The sequence below is a fragment of the Notolepis coatsorum genome (genome assembly GCF_963971535.1).
Source record: "Notolepis coatsorum genome assembly, chromosome: 12".
In the NCBI taxonomy this organism is placed as follows: domain Eukaryota; kingdom Metazoa; phylum Chordata; class Actinopteri; order Aulopiformes; family Paralepididae; genus Notolepis; species Notolepis coatsorum.
The window spans coordinates 122,847,639-122,870,249 of record NC_140176.1 but is presented as its reverse complement, the minus strand read 5'-3'; the positions used below and the strand labels follow the sequence as shown (position 1 = coordinate 122,870,249).

The 22,611-nt window shown below is 38.8% G+C and overlaps 1 protein-coding gene across 1 annotated transcript in view; it reads left to right on the top strand.

The window, feature by feature from the left end:
- sh2b1 (SH2B adaptor protein 1) overlaps positions 1–22,611 on the top strand; it is a gene marked incomplete at its 5' end in the record, with an annotated part of 66,249 nt that overhangs the window by 22,283 nt on the left and 21,355 nt on the right. Inside the window, 3 exons of the mRNA XM_084325733.1 lie at positions 7,326–7,427; positions 9,894–9,985; positions 17,211–17,293. Of these exons, the coding sequence (XP_084181859.1) occupies positions 7,326–7,427; positions 9,894–9,985; positions 17,211–17,293 (277 nt within the window). The remainder of the gene's footprint in view (positions 1–7,325; positions 7,428–9,893; positions 9,986–17,210; positions 17,294–22,611) is intronic.

The following is a 22,611-nucleotide window of genomic DNA, read 5'->3' as shown; positions in this document are numbered from 1 at the left end:
ATATAACAAAATAATATCTCTATAACCAAAGTTACTCAACATGCTGTATTATGCCTAAAGTAATCTATCTGACAAATCTCAAGAAAATAACTAAATCAACCTATGACAAAATAATATATATTTTCAAGTCTTACTGGACAAAATAAACAACAAGAAAAATATGAAGTAATGTTCTAAATAATACTTCTTCTGTATTAGAAAATCCAGCTTAAAAAATATATCTTTGTATCTTTTCAATGTAATGTAAATTATAAAACAGTAACCTCACAAAGATACTAATTTAAAAGTGCACTATGCATTGGAGGAGCCAGCGATGCTGGTCGGATCTGTCCACTTCCTCATCTGTTGTGTGTGTCTGTGTGAGCGCGCAGTAGCGACGCCCACAAAGCACTGAAAGCGAGGCTTCTCTTGGTAACGTCACATGCAACAGGTTACCGTAGTATTCGGTGCAACGCGCCAGTCAATTTAACTACATGCATATTTTACACAAACGCTTCTGTGCGCGACAGATCTCAGATGTGCGCGGGAGTGTTTTGCCATGTGCGCGCGCGCACACGGGCGCACCTTAGGGGGAACATTGAGTGTGACCATTTCTCAAAAATCAAAGGATCACCGTTACCATTTCTCAAAAAATATAAATAAATACAGAAAATAAGCACTTGTGGACATTTCTAGCTCAGTGCGAGGTCTGCTGCTGCTGGCTAATAATACGGTCAATACATGGGGAGATCGACGACAAGGCAACACACGCATGTCATCCTCAAGGCTCAACTTGGCCCTATATTTTATTTTCAGAGCTGTCATGGATGAAAAGCCAGCTTCACACACATGTGGTGCTGAATGGTATCAACACCTGAATGAATGAATGAATGAATGAAAACTTTATTTAACAGATTGCAGGATGGGTACAATACAGTACGGCTCAATACACACAATTGTTAAGGGGATGCAGACCAGAGAAAGACGTTTGTCTTGTTTACATCAGGGTCCCCCATTCGTGTGTTACTTGGTACTCAGCACCACACTCTGACCAAAATGTTTCCAGGGGCACTTCACCGAAACGAGCTCTCCTGGTGGCATCAGATGATATATTCATTCATTCACATTTTGTATCATAATAATTAGGGATGCACCGAAATTTCGGCCTTTCGGCTTTCGGCCAAAAGAGTTTTTTCACCGAAAATATATCACCGAAAGTCAAAGAACATAAACAACCTGTAACCTAACGCGTGTTGTTGTGATGACTTAATCAAAACGCGGCTTCAGTCATTACATGCGCAACGTGAGCTCTTCAGTCCTGCGTTCTGGCAGCCTGTGATCATTTGTATGTAGATTGGTAGTGAGCTGCAGCGCAGTTCTCCTCTCCGGTCTGAGACCAATAGGGTCCAGCTGCAGCGCCGGAGAATCCTCTCACCGGGCAATCCTGTGGCAGCCACGAACCTTCTTTCTATAGAAGCAGCTCGGATGTTCAATCAATCAATCAATCCAATAACACACGCTCGTCGCTCACTTAAAACAGCGCACCTCCCAGCTGCTATATAGAAAGTAGTAGGTTCGTGGCTGCCACAGGCTTGCCCCTTGAGAGGATTCTCCGGCGCTGCAGCTGGACCCTACTCGCGGAGACACTAGAGCCATATGAAATCCGTTTTATTTTTTTCCAAATTCCATTTAATTTTTTTCCAAATTCCGTTTTTTCCGTTTTAATATTTCAGAATTCTGTATTTTGCTTTGTACGCTCATTTTACCATCAGAAATAGTGTCTAATAAGTGGGAATGAATAAATGTCCACAATTTAATAAGATATAACAGTCCATTTAATAGGGCTGTCTTAAATACTTCGAAGCTTCGCTCGATGGGCATGGGATTCGAATATGAAAATAAAATTTGATTATTAAAAAATATAAAAATATAAATGATATATATATTTTTTTTTGCAAAATCAACTCTGCCTCTCTTTGTTAACTACAACAAGCAATGCTGGTTGTTATTTAAGATGAGGTCGGACTCGGCACTGACAGATTTGTGTTCATTGTGCTGCTTTTATAAAGCCTCAAATGACGGCTTACAATATTTCATGAAAGCAAAGTGTTTTGTTTGTCTAAGATTTAAAAAGGTTTAAACTTTACAGCACTGACAAAGTTGAACAAAGTACAAGTCCCACAACATACATTTTTTTTTTTTTTTTTTTTTTTTTTTTTTTACAGTTGATTCCATTTTTATTGCTCAATTCCGCGATTCCGTCCGCGATTCCGTGATCGCGGATTTCATATGGCTCTAGGAGACACGCTGTGGGGTGTTGCAGCCTGTCATAACTCCTCTTGGGACTCGGGAGTCGCGCTGTTTCTATGTAAACTCTGCGCGCAGCCCGTCCAATAAATGCATCTTTAACATTCTTTATATCCTCGCCATTACTATATGCTCGTCGCGGTTAAAAACCTTGACTAACGTTAGCGTTAAGCTAGCTAACAACGCTTCAGTTCCTCTTTCAATCGTCTTTCTTAAGCTACGTCATCCCCCGCTAAGAGTCACGGGAGATGTAGTATATACAAGTCCTTCCATGTAGGCTAGAACGCAGTGAATTATGACAGTAGTTCAAGTTTCTTTATTAGTTGTCAACTTGTCATACAAAAATACAGAGTACTTTTATATAAAATGCTTACTGTAGCTACTACAGTAACATCATTAAGTCTGCTATAAGCTATTCTCCCTCTCGTGTGTGTGTGTCTTTATGCAGTTTTAAAGCACCTTGGCTTTGTTCTGAATGCACTTGGTTGTAGTTATCCTACGGAGAAAAGAAAATGCACTTGATTTTTATTAATATTATTTAAGTTAAGTTTTGCCATAATCAGGTAGCTGAACCAAAAAAAAGACATTATATATATATATATTTCTATTAATCATTTTCGGCCTTTTGGCATTCGGTTTTCGACCAACTGTTTCCTATTTTCGGTATCTGTTTCGACCAAGAATTTCCCATTCGGTGCATCCCTAATAATAATCATAACACAGCGGCTGATACACTCACTTGTTCTGCACTCGGTGACTAGACCATCGCCGTCGGAAGCGTGTAATTAGCACTTTTCAGAAGCTGTGTGGTCCGGTCTTGAACTTTCCATAATGTGTCTCGATAATCCATTTGATTAGATCCAGCACTGAATGCATTTAGTGATTATTATCAATTTTCAATGACGACGATTGCCGATAGCCGCTTGGCATTTCCTTGATAACGGACATGGGACCCATGATGTCACACGAATGCGACTGCTCTGGAAATGGTAAAAGTAATGACGCCTCCCGGCTCCCGTGGACGTTAAGTTGGTGAAGTTATTATTATAAGTCAAGAGCAAGACATTTTGATCGATTTATTTTTTAGTTCATGTTATTAGATTATTGTATACACATGAAGCACTAGATAGACTATTTGTTTAGTTAAATAGTTGTCATTCATTCTATATTTTTAAAGAAACATTCCCAGGCATCTCGCGGCACCCCTGTTGAGAACCGCTGCTGTAGATAACATTCAAAGCTTGAGTTTTTTTTAAGAGGGAAAATGTGCTTCTATATTCACAATTTTCTCAGCAACTGAGCAGTAAAGGGATTTCACTATTGGAATCAGCGCTAATTGTACGTCATGACCAGATAGTGTTTCAGTCACTCAGTTATGTTTTGAGAAATAATAATATGATTTGCAGTCGCACAAAACAAAAACCTTTAAAAAATATTCACATTGATATTTCCCCTCTTTTTTCCCCCCAAGTGGGTCAACAGGGCAGCATACAGAACATGTTCACATATAGAACAACCTCTTCCGTCACGCGCTCGTCTACCAGCTCCGGGCTGCATTTCTTGCAGATCATCCAATACACCGCTCGAAAGTTGAATTTGCCGCCTTTCAATCGCCACCACACACTCAACCAATTGCGTGCTTCGGGTCTCGAGTTACAAGGCGATATATCCGGCGAGCGTCATTTGACAGGTCGCTCCGTCAAGTGACCACCTCCGGTTCAAACAACCGCTCCTGAACTGACCAATCACCGCTGTTACTATGACATTTAACCAGAGTGCAAATGTAACAGTAAAGTGCATTAACAATATACAATGTACAAGTGATTAAATGTGATATATATAACAAGCTACTAGGGATGGGTATCGTTAGGATTTTATCGATACTACTACTCTTATCGATACTGCTTAACGGTTCGGTACTTTATCGATACTCTTAACGGTTCTTTTTGATTTAGCAAAAAAATGATTAAGAACAGAATCGACATTGCTTTATTATTCTTTTATATAACTATATTACTGCACATGGCTACTTTTTTTATCAATTAATACAAGCAGTCAGATAAATTAACTATTTTGGGACTTTCTATTTTATTTAGTAGTAGTGGTCCTGAGTTAAGCTGGTCCACCCATCCGATGTAAAGGCTAACTTTGGCACATCTTTAAGCTCTGTGATAACATTGGCCTTTTCAACATTATACCAGGCAGGAATCAGTGTGTTACTGAGGACATTCCTGCAGGGAGGGGTATATTTGCAGTTGAGAGCATTGGTCATCTCCCTACAGTAAAGATTAGAAATGATTGAATTATTGTAAATTTGTGTGGAGTGGTGGGAATAGCTGCTTCAATAATAACTTATAACAACAACAACAACAACAACAACAACAACAACAGACAAGTTAGACAACTATGTATACAAAAAAAACGATATACACTGAATGATTAGTTGTTACCTAAAGCCCTTGGACTCCACTGTAGAGAAGGGGTGCAGGCCTTTGACAACAAACTGGGTCACAGCCCTGTGACACTCGTTCACCCTATCCTCTGTCATCCTTCCTAGCTGCTAGGGAGAAAGGACTTTGGGTGGTGGAGGTAGAGGGAGGATGTTTAGTGGCCCTGGGCTCACTGGCCTGGGACACATTGGTGGCTGACGCCTCAGCTTGACGATCTATAAAAAGTTTTTAGATTGTAGTATTTGTAGCTAAACAATTATTTTGTTTATTAGCCTATTTGTAATAATTCGTTATTAGCCTAGGAAACTCCGTATATTGGCTTATCGGCTGCAGTGGACGTGGATGCAGATGGAACAGTGCGCGCAGTCAAATACGGCGCATTTCTGCACACTAATATCTTGTTTTGCCAACATGTTTTGATAGATTGCTCGTATTGCCACCCTTACTGGCAAATGTTTTGTTGCACTTGTGGCAACGTGCGTTGTATTATATATCCATACTTTAGAACGCTTCGCAGTTCGCTCTATCCGCCATCACGACTGAGTGCATGCAGAGGCAAAGCTGTCTGTGTGCAGCGCGCTTCAGCACGGGCGTCGGGGACAGCCAATACTATCCACCTGCAGAACCCCAGATCCCCGCAGGCTGTAACACTAAGGAGTACCCGTATGTGTAGCGACTCGCGAGGAGTGTGTGTAATAATGATGACTCGCTGCGGCTCGCTTCTCGTGCAGAGACAGAGAAAGGAGAGATCGTTGGCAACTTTTAAATAATAATAATAATTTCTCTAGAGTATCGATAGCAGTACCGATGACGTCGGAGCTTATAAATACTCCGGTATTTTCTAATATAGTACCGGTTCCCGTTTAAAACCGGGGTCCGGGGGTCATCCCTACAAGCTACTGAGTGATATATGCTAAACTGATGTACAGTAGAATTATGTACAGTGAAACGGGTATAAATATACTATGGTAGTAAGCCATATTGGCCAGTGGTATAACTATTAACACTGAGTGCCAGCGAGGAGATTTCTCGTTAGTTCATGCCACCCGTTGAGTGCCAGCCGACGAGAGATCTCGTTTTTAATCGTAATTTTTTTTATTATCGATTTCCATTCATTTTTCATCAATCTAGCCTCACGTTACCAGTGGGGATCTGTCTGAACTCGAACAGGGAAAATACCGCCCCCTATCGTCTCTCCGGATGGTACTGCACCCCATTGGATTGAATGAAACGCATGGAGAAAAAAAAGTCCTGCTTCCACATTTTACTTGTCAGACAAGTAACCGGAGACGATACAAGTCATTGCCCACCACCAGAACAGCGGAGAATGTGTGTTTTCCAGTACCCAGTGTTGGATCAATAAACGCGATCGATATTTGGAATGGCGATCAGGAATTGGAATAATCTTTTTGGAGAACATCTGATCTGAGGTAAGGAATCTATTTTACCAGTCTTGGGATAATCGGAGCTATTTTCACATATATATCAGCGTGTGCCATATATGTGTGTGTGTGTGTGCGATCAGGAAATAAGATAATCGATTTTCAGCCCGCTTCTATAGCGTGCATAAGTACACATATACTATCTATAATCTAGCGTTTATTTGAAAACGATTCATAAATAGGCCGAAAAATATCACAGAATCTAAAAAAAAATTCTGGAACTTTAAAAAAACGAGCGTTTTTCAAAATGGTATAAAACGGAAATGAATGAATAATAATAAAAAAAAATCCGTTTCGACAATGTTGACTGCAAACAAGTCATTGATAAGCGACGGCCATATTAGACACATAGCCATAATTTAAGATATAGTTTATGCGTTCGCAAATATGAGAGCTGTCATTGAAGTGGGTGGTGGCACGCAACGGGGTTCCGGGGCACCGGAGGCGTGGCACTGAAAGTGTTAAGAGTAGGTATGTGATATATACAGATATATAGATATAATATATACAGGTATGTATACAGGTAATTATTAGGGGTGGGAATCGCCAGAGACCTCACGATACGATACTATCGCGATACTTGCGTCACGATACGATTGGGTCAAATTTAATTTATTACCTTTTTTCAACTGCAAAGTAAAACTGTCGACATGTTTTATCTAATAAAATAAAGTTCAGTCTGTTCATCTCACTTCAATCATTCTTATTGCAGAACATGGTATTTTCTCAAGCAGACAGATGTCAACACTGTAATCTGTGTTGCATGTACCTGACAAACTGAACTGTTTGTATTACAGTCATATTCCAACTTAACTGAATGCACATGTGTGTGTGTGTGGACTACTGTACTATTACAGGTATTGAAATGAACAATGCAACTTCCTTATACACTTTTCTTATTTAATTTTTTTATGAATAATTAAATATCGATACTTGGCGTCCCTGTATCGATACAGTATTGCCACGCAAAGTGTCGCGATACTACTACGTATCGATTTCCCCCCCACCCCTAGTAATTATATACTATTAATATATGGTGTAATAGTGCTATTCAAAGTGCTATTCAGTTGAAAAGATTTACAAAAATGTTACCAAAATAAAGAATATTGAGTTGTTGACCGTGTGCTCCCCCCCTCCCCCCCCCCAGTCCTCCAAGCCCAGGCTGACTGTCCTGTGCTGCGCCATCGTGGACGTGAGGAGCACCACCGCACTGGAGGTCCCAGACAAGGAGAACACCTTCCTCCTCCAGGTGACCACTCTTCTTCTTCTTCTTCTTCTTCTTCTTCTTCTTCTTCTTCTTCTTCTTCTTCTTCTTCTTCTTCTTCTTCTTCTTCTTCTTCTTCTTCTTCTTCTTCTTCTTCTTCTTCTTCTTCTTCTTCTTCTTCTTCTTCTTCTTCTTCTTCTTCTTCTTCTTCTTCTTCTTCTTCTTCTTCTTCTTCTTCTTCTTCTTCTTCTTCTTCTTCTTCTTCTTCTTCTTCTTCTTCTTCTTCTTCTTCTTCTTCTTCTTCTTCTTCTTCTTCTTCTTCTTCTTCTTCTTCTTCTTCTAGTGTTGTCACGATACCAACATTTTGACTTCGATACAGATAGGAAAGGTAATGGAATATATTATTAGATGACAGAACATTTCTTTATACAATTATTTAATTTATTAAGTTTATAGGAATGGCGAGGATGCAAAGTATGTTAGACCATTGGACCCGTTGCTCGCTGAGTTTTTGTTGCACATAGAAACTGCGTGTGAGATGAGTTGTTGCAGAGCTGTCAAACGCTACTCCTCCTCTCTCTACTCCTCCTCTCTCTACTCCTCCTCTCTCTACTCCTCCTCTCTCTACTCCTTCTCTCTACTCCTCCTCTCTCTACTCCTTCTCTCTCTACTCCTTCTCCTCTTCTCTCTACTCCTTCTCCTCCTCTCTATTCCTTCTCCTCTCTACTCCTTCTCTCTCTACTCCTTCTCCTCTTCTCTCTACTCCTTCTCCTCCTCTCTATTCCTTCTCCTCTTCTCTCTACTCCTTCTCCTCCTCTCTATTCCTTCTCCTCTCTACTCCTTCTCCTCTCTACTCCTTCTCCTCTCTCTACTCCTTCTCCTCTCTACTCCTTCTCCTCTCTCTACTCCTTCTCCTCTCTACTCCTTCTCCTCCTCTCTCTACTCCTTCTCCTCCTCTCTACTCCTTCTCTCTACTCCTCCGCTCTCTACTCCTTTATCTTCTCTACTCCTCCTTCTCTTCCTCCTCTCTCTACTCCTCCTCTACTCGTCCTCCTCTCTACTCCTCCTCTATACATTTCCTCCTCTCTCTACTCCTCCTTCTCCTCCTCTCTACTCCTCCTCTCTCTCTCTAATCTTCCTCCTCTCTACTCCTTCAGCAGTATCCTTCTGTTCAGGGCAGAACATTACAAAATTTAGGGTAACTGTAGGAGTTACATTATCTTGTAGCACAGTCGTCATGGTGCCAGATAACCTCCAGTGTGTGATGATAGGGGAATTAATCTATTACCCCCTGGGTAGGTGGGTAATTAATCTATTACCCCCTGGGTAATTAAACTATTACCCCTTGGGTAAGTAAACTATTACCCCCTGGGTAATTAAACTATTACCCCTTGGGTAAGTAAACTATTACCCCCTGGGTAGGTGGGTAATTAATCTATTACCCCCTGGGTAATTAAACTATTACCCCTTGGGTAAGTAAACTATTACCCCCTGGGTAATTAAACTATTACCCCATGGGTAAATAATCTATTGCCCCCTGGGTAAATAATCTATTGCCCCCTGGGTAAGTAATCTATTGCCCCCTGGGTAATTCAACTATTACCCCCTGGGTAAGTAATCTATTGCCCCCTGGGTAAATAATCTATTGCCCCCTGGGTAAGTAATCTATTGCCCCCTGGGTAATTCAACTATTACCCCCTGGGTAAGTAATCTATTGCCCCCTGGGTAAATAATCTATTACCCCCTGGGTAATTAAACTATTACCCCCTCTGTAATTAAACTATTGCCCCCTGGGTAATTAAACTATTGCCCCCTGGGTAATTAAACTATTACCCCCTGGGTAAGTAATCTATTGCCCCCTGGGTAAGTAATATATTACCCCCTGGGTAATTCAACTATTACCTGGGTAAGTAATCTATTGCCCCCTGGGTAAGTAATCTATTGCCCCCTGGGTAAGTAATCTATTGCCCCCTGGGTAATTAAACTATTACCCCCTGGGTAATTAAACTATTGCCCTCTGGGTAAGTAATCTATTGCCCCCTGGGTAATTAAACTATTACCCCCTGGGTAATTAAACTATTGCCCTCTGGGTAAGTAATCTATTACCCCCTGCGTAATTCAACTATTACCCCCTGGGTAATTAAACTATTGCCCCCTGGGTAATTAAACGATTGCCCCCTGGGTAATTAAACTATTACCCCCTGCGTAATTCAACTATTACCCCCTGGGTAATTAAACTATTGCCCCCTGGGTAATTAAACGATTGCCCCCTGGGTAATTAAACTATTGCCCCCTGGGTAATTAAACGATTGCCCCCTGGGTAATTAAACTATTGCGCCCTGGGGTAATTAAACTATTGCGCCCTGGGTAATTAAACTATTGCCCCCTGGGTAAATAAACTATTGCCCCCTGGGTAAGGGCCCTTCGGAGGTCCCCGGGGAGCCACTAGCGTAGAGGGTCGTGGGCGTTAGGCGCCGTGTTCAGTGTTCTGAGCGCAGTGTTGTCTTCCAGGTGGAGGGAGCGCTCCAGTACGTCATCGAGACGCGCGACGCGGTGCAGATGAGAGCCTGGCTGAGTGACATCCGGAACGGCATCTGTCTGAGGTGAGGAGGCTGTGCTGCTGTCAATCATAATAATAAGAATAATAATATATTTGATTTGTAATGCACTTTATAATTGTGGAGCAAATCTCAAAACACTACATTTTAAAAGAATATAAAAACTAGCAAGAAGAAAGAATAAAAAATTAAAAAAATAGGCAAGACTAAAGCTAACCAGGAGTCAGAAGAACACTAGAACTAGTAAGAGAAACATAGAATAAATAAAACTGGTAAAAGAACATAAAAGGTGAGGAGCAAAAAGTTTAATAAAAATCAACAAAAGGCTGGAATGGCGATGAGATTATTGGATTCTTTTTTTTGCATTACTTCAGAGACCAGGTAAGGACACCATACATGAAAGCTTGCGTTGATCTGATATTTATTTATAGTGCGAGTACTTGCAACAACTATTCACACAATTTAAAACAGCCCATATTTATTTTGTCATACACAATGTTTGTATCTATTAGTTTATCTAATGAAGACCGTTGCCTAACTCCCTACATATAGGAACACACATCGTTGTCATTATTAGACCTGCTTGGTTTCATAAAATATTTGTTAAGGTTGGCTTGTTTGGTCATCTCTCTCTCGCTCGTATAGCTGTTTGCCGTTATGGTGGCCAGGCAGTATCAATACAAAAGAAAGAAAAAAAACATTCAATCCGAGCGCCCGCTAGCCGCGCTTTATCAGAGTGAAGCAACAATGAAACAAATGTAACGATTGTTTCGTTCATCGCATATGCTATTTAATTTTAGCCTATTTTAATACAATTCAAATTGTGCTTAGAGGGAATTATTTTCACAGGACATTTAAAAATGTCGGACTTCAACAGGTTTTCCTGTTAAAAAAACGGTAATTACCGGACAACGGAAACCCTGATTTGGCCTGTATAAAAACACAACACGTTGTTTTAAAGGTTTGTTTAGTTTGTGCGTCATGTTAAGTCAAGCTATTACTTTTCAACAATGGTCACCAGTGAACGTTCACTCCATTGAGAAAAGTTAGGTTTGATCTGCTTTCAGTAGGGATGCCCCGATCCCGATCACGTGATTTTCCGAAGATCGGGATCGGCAAAAAAATAAATAAAACGTTTTTTTTTGGGGGTTTTTCAACAAACATGACCATGTTCACATCTTAAACTCATACTGAGGCCTTAGTTTTGGTTTTAAACACTCTCAGACCCAAATTAAAATGATTATTATTATAAATTTTTTTGTATCCCAATTTCTCACATTACATTCACCCTGAATGTTGACGTTATCCAGGTGAAAAGTTAACTTCATTCAAGCGAGGCATTGCAATCCTTGACATAAATCATTTGATGTATAATTAAATCAAAGGAAATGCGTTTGGGTCTGAGAGTGTGGCTGGTCTGCCGTTCTGCAGCTGGATACTATTGGTTTGTTTTGGCAAAAATAAAAAATTCCCTTCTTTTGATCGGATCGGGAAAGATCGGTATCTGTAGATACTCAAAATCACATGATCGGGATCGGAAGCAAAAAAACGTGATCGGGACATCCCTAGTTTTCAGGCCTATTTTTCCAGTCAGCTGCAGGATATCTCCTCATTTTCATACTTGGACATTTAATATTAACTTATGAATCTAACCTACCTGGACATTTAATATTAACTTATGAATCTAACTTACCTGGACATTTAATATTAAGTTATGAATCTAACCTACCTGGACATTTAATATTAACTTATGAATCTAACCTACCTGGACATTTAATATTAACTTATGAATCTAACCTACCTGGACATTTAATATTAATTTATGAATCTAACTTACCTGGACATTTAATATTAACTTATGAATCTAACTTACCTGGACATTTAATATTAACTTATGAATCTAACCTACCTGGACATTTAATATTAACGTATGAATCTAACTTACCTGGACATTTAATATTAACTTATGAATCTAACTTACCTGGACATTTAATATTAACTTATGAATCTAACCTACCTGGACATTTAATATTAACTTATGAATCTAACCTACCTGGACATTTAATATTAACTTATGAATCTAACTTACCTGGACATTTAATATTAACTTATGAATCTAACCTACTTGGACATTTAATATTAACTTATGAATCTAACCTACCTGGACATTTAATATTAACTTATGAATCTAACTTACCTGGACATTTAATATTAAGTTATTAACTTATGAATCTAACCTCCCTGGACATTTAATATTAACTTATGAATCTAACCTACCTGGACATTTAATATTAACTTATGAATCTAACCTACCTGGACATTTAATATTAACTTATGAATCTAACCTACCTGGACATTTAATATTAACTTATGAATCTAACTTACCTGGACATTTAATATTAACTTATGAATCTAACCTACCTGGACATTTAATATTAACTTATGAATCTAACCTACCTGGACATTTAATATTAACTTATGAATCTAACCTACCTGGACATTTAATATTAACTTATGAATCTAACCTACCTGGACATTTAATATTAACTTATGAATCTAACCTACCTGGACATTTAATATTAACTTATGAATCTAACCTACCTGGACATTTAATATTAACTTATGAATCTAACCTACCTGGACATTTAATATTAATTTATGAATCTAACTTACCTGGACATTTAATATTAACTTATGAATCTAACTTACCTGGACATTTAATATTAACTTATGAATCTAACCTACCTGGACATTTAATATTAACTTATGAATCTAACTTACCTGGACATTTAATATTAACTTATGAATCTAACCTACCTGGACATTTAATATTAACTTATGAATCTAACCTACCTGGACATTTAATATTAACTTATGAATCTAACTTACCTGGACATTTAATATTAACTTATGAATCTAACCTACTTGGACATTTAATATTAACTTATGAATCTAACCTACCTGGACATTTAATATTAACTTATGAATCTAACTTACCTGGACATTTAATATTAAGTTATTAACTTATGAATCTAACCTCCCTGGACATTTAATATTAACTTATGAATCTAACCTACCTGGACATTTAATATTAACTTATGAATCTAACCTACCTGGACATTTAATATTAACTTATGAATCTAACCTACCTGGACATTTAATATTAACTTATGAATCTAACTTACCTGGACATTTAATATTAACTTATGAATCTAACCTACCTGGACATTTAATATTAACTTATGAATCTAACCTACCTGGACATTTAATATTAACTTATGAATCTAACCTACCTGGACATTTAATATTAACTTATGAATCTAACTTACCTGGACATTTAATATTAACTTATGAATCTAACCTACCTGGACATTTAATATTAACTTATGAATCTAACCTACCTGGACATTTAATATTAACTTATGAATCTAACTTACCTGGACATTTAATATGAACTTATGAATCTAACCTACTTGGACATTTAATATTAACTTATGAATCTAACCTACCTGGACATTTAATATTAACTTATGAATCTAACTTACCTGGACATTTAATATTAACTTATGAATCTAACTTACCTGGACATTTAATATTAAGTTATTAACTTATGAATCTAACCTCCCTGGACATTTAATATTAACTTATGAATCTAACCTACCTGGACATTTAATATTAACTTATGAATCTAACTTACCTGGACATTTAATATTAACTTATTAATCTAACCTACCTGGACATTTAATATTAACATATGAATCTAACCTACCTGGACATTTAATATTAAGTTATTAACTTATGAATCTAACTTACCTGGACATTTAATATTAACTTATGAATCTAACTTACCTGGACATTTAATATTAATTTATTAACTTATGAATCTAACCTACCTGGACATTTAATATTAACTTATGAATCTAACCTACCCGGACATTTAATATTAACTTATGAATCTAACCTACCTGGACATTTAATATTAACTTATGAATCTAACCTACCTGGACATTTAATATTAACGTATGAATCTAACCTACCTGGACATTTAATATTAACTTATGAATCTAACCTACCTGCACATTTAATATTAACTTATGAATCTAACCTACCTGGACATTTAATATTAACTTATGGATCTAACCTACCTGGACATTTAATATTAACTTATGAATCTAACCTACCTGGACATTTAATATTAACTTATTAATCTAACCTACCTGCACATTTAATATTAACTTATGAATCTAACCTACCTGCACATTTAATATTAACGTATGAATCTAACCTACCTGGACATTTAATATTAACTTATGAATCTAACTTACCTGGACATTTAATATTAACTTATTAATCTAACCTACCTGGACATTTAATATTAACATATGAATCTAACCTACCTGGACATTTAATATTAAGTTATTAACTTATGAATCTAACTTACCTGGACATTTAATATTAACTTATGAATCTAACTTACCTGGACATTTAATATTAATTTATTAACTTATGAATCTAACCTACCTGGACATTTAATATTAACTTATGAATCTAACCTACCCGGACATTTAATATTAACTTATGAATCTAACCTACCTGGACATTTAATATTAACTTATGAATCTAACCTACCTGGACATTTAATAACGTATGAATCTAACCTACCTGGACATTTAATATTAACTTATGAATCTAACTTACCTGGACATTTAATATTAACTTATGAATCTAACCTACCTGGACATTTAATATTAACTTATGAATCTAACCTACCTGGACATTTAATATTAACTTATGAATCTAACTTACCTGGACATTTAATATTAACTTATGAATCTAACCTACTTGGACATTTAATATTAACTTATGAATCTAACCTACCTGGACATTTAATATTAACTTATGAATCTAACCTACCTGGACATTTAATATTAACTTATGAATCTAACTTACCTGGACATTTAATATTAACTTATGAATCTAACCTACCTGGACATTTAATATTAACTTATGAATCGAACCTACCTGGACATTTAATATTAACTTATGAATCTAACTTATCTGGACATTTAATATTAACTTATGAATCTAACCTACCTGGACATTTAATATTAACTTATGAATCTAACCTACCTGGACATTTAATATTAACGTATGAATCTAACCTACCTGGACATTTAATATTAACTTATGAATCTAACCTACCTGCACATTTAATATTAACTTATGAATCTAACCTACCTGGACATTTAATATTAACTTATGGATCTAACCTACCTGGACATTTAATATTAACTTATGAATCTAACCTACCTGGACATTTAATATTAACTTATTAATCTAACCTACCTGCACATTTAATTTTAACTTATGAATCTAACCTACCTGCACATTTAATATTAACGTATGAATCTAACCTACCTGGACATTTAATATTAACTTATGTTTCTCCAAGTGACCTAAAACTAAGAGGTAATGACTATTTCTGAGTCTTTATGGTCTTCACTGTGATTTATATCCCTGTGTTTTGTCCCAAAGTTGTACTGTATGAACACACATCTAATCCCTGTTTATTTCCCCAGTTGTTTTACCCCAAAAATAGAGGCATGGCCTGACCAAAAGAGAGGCATGGCCTGACCAAAAGAGAGGCGTGGCCTGACCAAAAGAGAGGCGTGGCATGAGCAAAAGAGAGGCGTGGCATGAGCAAAATAAAGTTGTGGGCTGACCAAAAGAGAGGTGTGGCATGAACAAAATAAAGTTGTGGGCTGACCAAAAGAGAGGCGTGGCATGAGCAAAATAAAGTTGTGGGCTGACCAAAAGAGAGGCGTGGGCTGACCAAAAGAGAGGCGTGGCATGAACAAAATAAAGTTGTGGGCTGACCAAAAGAGAGGCGTGGCATGAACAAAATAAAGTTGTGGGCTGACCAAAAGAGAGGCGTGGCATGAACAAAATAAAGTTGTGGGCTGACCAAAAGAGAGGCGTGGCATGAACAAAATAAAGTTGTGGGCTGACCAAAAGAGAGGCGTGGCATGAACAAAATAAAGTTGTGGGCTGACCAAAAGAGAGGCGTGGCGATCGAAATTCAGTGCCACTCTGATGTATCTGGCCAAACATTCATGTCCTATCTGGGAATGCGATGCCTCAAATACCTTTAGTTCAAATCAGAGAGATACCAAAAACATTCGGTGTGGCCAAATCAACAGTTTGGTACATTCTTAAAAAGAGAGAACGTACACAAGACCCAAAGACCCAGAAGACCACGGAAACCAACTGTAGTGGATGACAGAAGAATGCTTTCCCTGATTAAGAAAAACCTTTGGCCTGATCAAGAACACTCTCCAGGAGGTAGGGGCATCTGTGTCAAAGCCAACAATCAAGAGAATACTTCACCAGAGTGAATACAGAGGTTTCACCACAAGATGTAAACCATCTGTGAGCCTCAAAAACAGGAAGACCAGATTAGAGTTTGCAAAAAAAAACATCTAAAATAGCCTGTACAGTTCTGCAACAACATCCTATGGACAGATGAGACAAAGATCAACTTATACCAGAATGATGGGATGGGAAGAGAAGAGTATGGAGAAGGAAAGGAACTGCTAATGATCCAAAGCATACCACCTCATCAGTGAAGCATGGCGGTGGTACTGTGGTGGAACTGGTTTACTTGTATTTGTTTTTTGGGCAATATGATCTGCTCATTCAGCCAAATGCTTCAGAACTCATTGGACGGCGCTTCACAGTGCAGATTAACAATGACCCGAAGCGAACTGCGAAAGCAACCAAAGAGTTTTTTAAGGCAAAGAAGTGGAATGTTATGCAATGGCCAAGTCAATCATCTGACCTGTATCCAATTGAGCATGCATTTCACTTGCTGAAGACAAAACCGAAGGGAAAATGCCCCCAAAGAACATGCTGGAACTGAAGACAATTGCAGTAGAGGCCTGGCAGAGCATCACCAGGGACGAAACCCAGCGCCTGGTGACGTCTATGGGTTCCAGACTTCGGCCTGTCATCGACTGCACATTTTTATTCTTTCATTTGTCCATTGAAGTAATTTGTCCATGAAGTCCATTGTGGTGGTGTACAGAGCCAAATTGTGTACATTTTGTCAATGTCCAAATATTTATGGACCTAACTGTACATACTTACTTGAACCCTCCACTAGCGGCGGATCAGTTCAGGTGTTTGTTCTTCCCCTCCCCAGTGAGCAGGAGGACATCGAGGGTGTGTGTGCGGAGGAGGTTTCAGGTGTTTGTGTTCTTCCCCTCCCCAGTGAGCAGGAGGACATCGAGGGTGTGTGCGGAGGACCGCTGGACATCAGTGGAACACCGGAGTTTGTAGACCGCCTTTCACAAGGTACATTTACTTATTACATGTTCATATTTATTATTATTGCTAAGCATGATTATCTGTTTCACGTGATTACAGATACAGATAGTGTAAGGCTGACTTGACTATTGTGACTGATTGCAGATAGTGCCTCTTTTCCACTGCATGGTACCTACTCGACTCTACTCTACTCTACTCTGCCTTTTCGGTTTTCCATTGCCAAAATTTGCGGATAGTACCTGGTACCGGGTACTTTTTTAGTACCTGCTTTGTCGAGGTTCCAAGCGGGTAGAAGTGATACAAAAAACTGACGCGAAACACCGCAGACCACTGATTGGTCAGAAGAGAGAATCGTCACTACGTTATCATTGCGCTACACGGGGGACTCCTGCACAAAACCGCCATCTTTAAATAGACTCACAACTACTAAACATTAGCATTCATTATTTGTTTGTACAATTTACCACCAAGAACAAAGAGTTTAGTCTCACAAAAACATCGCTAATTTTGTTAGTTTACATGCTAATGTGACTGGGATTTAATATTATAATAGTTAGCATTGAGGCTAGCGTACATAGCATACAAAAGATTGATAATTTTGTTAGCTTACGTGTAGTTAGCTAATAAGGCACTGGTATCATAGAATAGAAGTACTTCGGGATGATTAAAGTATTTCAATTCTATTCTATAATACCAGTGCCTTATTAGCTAACTACACATAAGCTAACAACATTTTTGATATTTTTGTGAGACTAAACTCTTTGTTCTTGGTGTTGATGTTGGTTTTGTTTCATCAATAAATGACGCAGAATACACTGATAGCTAGCTTCGATACGTGTGTGTGTTGCGTTGAAGTTGACATCACGCGCCCACGCTATGACGACCAGCTACACTGACGGCGGGTACTACCTGCAGTGGAAAACGAATGAAGTACCAGGTACCAAAAGCGAGTAGAGTCGAGTAGGTACCATGCAGTGGAAAAGAGGCATAAGGCTGACTAGACTATTGTGATTACAGATACAGGTAGTATAAGGCTGACTAGACTATTGTGATTACAGATACAGATAGTAAGGCTGACTATACTATTGTGATTACAGATACAGATAGTAAGGCTGACTAGACTATTGTGATTACAGATACAGATAGTAAGGCTGACTATACTATTGTGATTACAGATACAGATAGTATATGGCTGACTAGACTATAGGGAGGTGTAGTCTGACGTCACTGGTTGTTCCACCCGTATAGGGATTTATCATTGGGAAAATGGATTATCGGCTATTGTAACAATTCTGCCGCATGGAAATTGGCAAGCTTTCCATTTTTGCACAAAATGAGTTCCCTTCTACCACTAACATTATTGTTTAAGCATTTTTGGTTGAAATAAAGGTAGTTATAAGGTTTGTAATTTGTCGTAAAAAAAGAACTACATTTACCAGTAGGCAGCCTGTTAAGGCCTCTACATGCTACAGCAACTTCAACACAACATCAGCGCGATTTCAGCGCGGTTGTTGTTTAGGGTCTTGTAGACTGTGTTGCGAGGAATCTGCGTACATGTCTCCAAAATCTAACCTAAACAACCGTTGCGTTGATATTGCGTAGCAGTGATTGGTTGGTTAGCGAATGGGGGCGGGGCTGTCATAGAATAATATAGGTCTCGCAGAGAATACCATCCGCCATTGTTGTAGCCAGCCAGCGTTGATGCTAAATAATTAGCGTCACATAGCTGGCCTTTTTCTGAAAACCCAAGCACATATTGTTCCATAGCATACGCCTTCAGTTGATCATGACAAATCCTCTTACCTTGACGATAAAAAAGCCTCCATAATTTAGTAAATAAAGCTGTAGCCAGCCAGCTAGCATTGGTGCTATACAAAATGCTATCCACATTAGCTACATAGCTAACCAACTAAATACAATGGTATCCTGAGGTAACTTTAACGTTAAATACAACGTTTGCTAGTCGAAATGACTGGACACACACAGGGACAAGTTAAACATCAATCAATTAATTTATTCCAATAGGTAGTTTGAGCTGCATGTGAGCCGGTCTTTCTCTCCTCTCCATTGGAAACTAATGAAGTTACGTTAAAAAGCAAAGAACCGGCTGACAAAGTTTAAGCTGCTAGCAACAGACACTATAATACTTCCGGTCGGGGAATTTCAAAATAAAAGAGCGACGACTAAAAGCACCGGAAATAAGTTTATTTTGTACATTATCTAACGTTAACACGAACCTAAACTAACTTTAGATTAGTTTAGGTTCGTGTAACGTTAGATATTGTAAAAAATAAACGTATTTACGGTGCTTTTAGACTCGCTCTTTTATTTTGAAACCCCCCGCCCGGAAGTAAAAATTATGCTTATTTTTCTGCTTTTATCAATGGGTTGGTTGAGAAGGGAAGCGTCATCTATCTAGGGAACCTAGCTACATACGGGGTACAATGTTACATAGGCTGCGCGTTGATTTTGCAGAAGCATAAAGGTAGAGTGTCTGCAACACCGTTGCTTTGTCGATGTTGTGTCGAAGTTGCTTTGAATTTGCTGTAGCATGCAGAGGCCTTTAGGCTGTCGCCAAACCAAACAACGTCACGACAAGCTGATATCAAGCTAGCTAGCTAGCTAACGTTAAGATTACCTAGCTAAAACAGATACTAGCCACAGATTCAGGGTCAGTTATTTTCCCATTGTACAAATTGTTAAGCTTAATGAATGTAAGGGAAATCTGATCCTAGGTCTGTGACTGACTACAGGCAGGAGGCTACGCTGTGGTGACGTCAGTCAGCAGCGCCAAATAGCAGTGTAGTTTCCCAGCGAACGAAAACATAAACGTTATTTTGCTACCTTTACGATTAATTGCTAATATTTTCATGTTGAGCTATAGATTGTGGATAAATACGCACAGAAAGGTACACCATGCCAACGTTAATGCTTTATTTATCTAAAACGAGCCGATTTAGAAATGGTCAATGGGGAAATACATTAAGTGGAACAGAGGGTGGAACAGGAAAAAACGAAAATGACGTAACCACTACACCTCCCTATAGTGAGTACAGATACAGGTAGTGATGACGTAACCACTACACCTCCCTATAGTGAGTACAGATACAGGTAGTGATGACGTAACCACTACACCTCCCTATAGTGAGTACAGATACAGGTAGTGATGACATAACCACTACACCTCCCTATAGTGAGTACAGATACAGGTAGTAATGACGTAACCACTACACCTCCCTATAGTGAGTACAGATACAGGTAGTAATGACGTAACCACTACACCTCCCTATAGTGAGTACAGATACAGGTAGTAATGACGTAACCACTACACCTCCCTATAGTGAGTACAGATACAGGTAGTAATGACGTAACCACTACACCTCCCTATAGTGAGTACAGATACAGGTAGTAATGACGTAACCACTACACCTCCCTATAGTGAGTACAGATACAGGTAGTGATGACGTAACCACTACACCTCCCTATAGTGAGTACAGATACAGGTAGTAATGACGTAACCACTACACCTCCCTATAGTGAGTACAGATACAGGTAGTGATGACGTAACCACTACACCTCCCTATAGTGAGTACAGATACAGGTAGTAATGACGTAACCACTACACCTCCCTATAGTGAGTACAGATACAGGTAGTGATGACGTAACCACTACACCTCCCTATAGTGAGTACAGATACAGGTAGTAATGACGTAACCACTACACCTCCCTATAGTGAGTACAGATACAGGTAGTAATGACGTAACCACTACACCTCCCTATAGTGAGTACAGATACAGGTAGTGATGACGTAACCACTACACCTCCCTATAGTGAGTACAGATACAGGTAGTAATGACGTAACCACTACACCTCCCTATAGTGAGTACAGATACAGGTAGTGATGACGTAACCACTACACCTCCCTATAGTGAGTACAGATACAGGTAGTGATGACGTAACCACTACACCTCCCTATAGTGAGTACAGATACAGGTAGTAATGACGTAACCACTACACCTCCCTATAGTGAGTACAGATACAGGTAGTAATGACGTAACCACTACACCTCCCTATAGTGAGTACAGATACAGGTAGTAATGACGTAACCACTACACCTCCCTATAGTGAGTACAGATACAGGTAGTAATGACGTAACCACTACACCTCCCTATAGTGAGTACAGATACAGGTAGTAATGACGTAACCACTACACCTCCCTATAGTGAGTACAGATACAGGTAGTGATGACGTAACCACTACACCTCCCTATAGTGAGTACAGATACAGGTAGTGATGACGTAACCACTACACCTCCCTATAGTGAGTACAGATACAGGTAGTGATGACGTAACCACTACACCTCCCTATAGTGAGTACAGATACAGGTAGTAATGACGTAACCACTACACCTCCCTATAGTGAGTACAGATACAGGTAGTAATGACGTAACCACTACACCTCCCTATAGTGAGTACAGATACAGGTAGTAATGACGTAACCACTACACCTCCCTATAGTGAGTACAGATACAGGTAGTAATGACGTAACCACTACACCTCCCTATAGTGAGTACAGATACAGGTAGTAATGACGTAACCACTACACCTCCCTATAGTGAGTACAGATACAGGTAGTAATGACGTAACCACTACACCTCCCTATAGTGAGTACAGATACAGGTAGTAATGACGTAACCACTACACCTCCCTATAGTGAGTACAGATACAGGTAGTAATGACGTAACCACTACACCTCCCTATAGTGAGTACAGATACAGGTAGTAATGACGTAACCACTACACCTCCCTATAGTGAGTACAGATACAGGTAGTAATGACGTAACCACTACACCTCCCTATAGTGAGTACAGATACAGGTAGTAATGACGTAACCACTACACCTCCCTATAGTGAGTACAGATACAGGTAGTAATGACGTAACCACTACACCTCCCTATAGTGAGTACAGATACAGGTAGTGATGACGTAACCACTACACCTCCCTATAGTGAGTACAGATACAGGTAGTGATGACGTAACCACTACACCTCCCTATAGTGAGTACAGATACAGGTAGTGATGACGTAACCACTACACCTCCCTATAGTGAGTACAGATACAGGTAGTAATGACGTAACCACTACACCTCCCTATAGTGAGTACAGATACAGGTAGTGATGACATAACCACTACACCTCCCTATAGTGAGTACAGATACAGGTAGTGATGACGTAACCACTACACCTCCCTATAGTGAGTACAGATACAGGTAGTGATGACGTAACCACTACACCTCCCTATAGTGAGTACAGATACAGGTAGTGATGACGTAACCACTACACCTCCC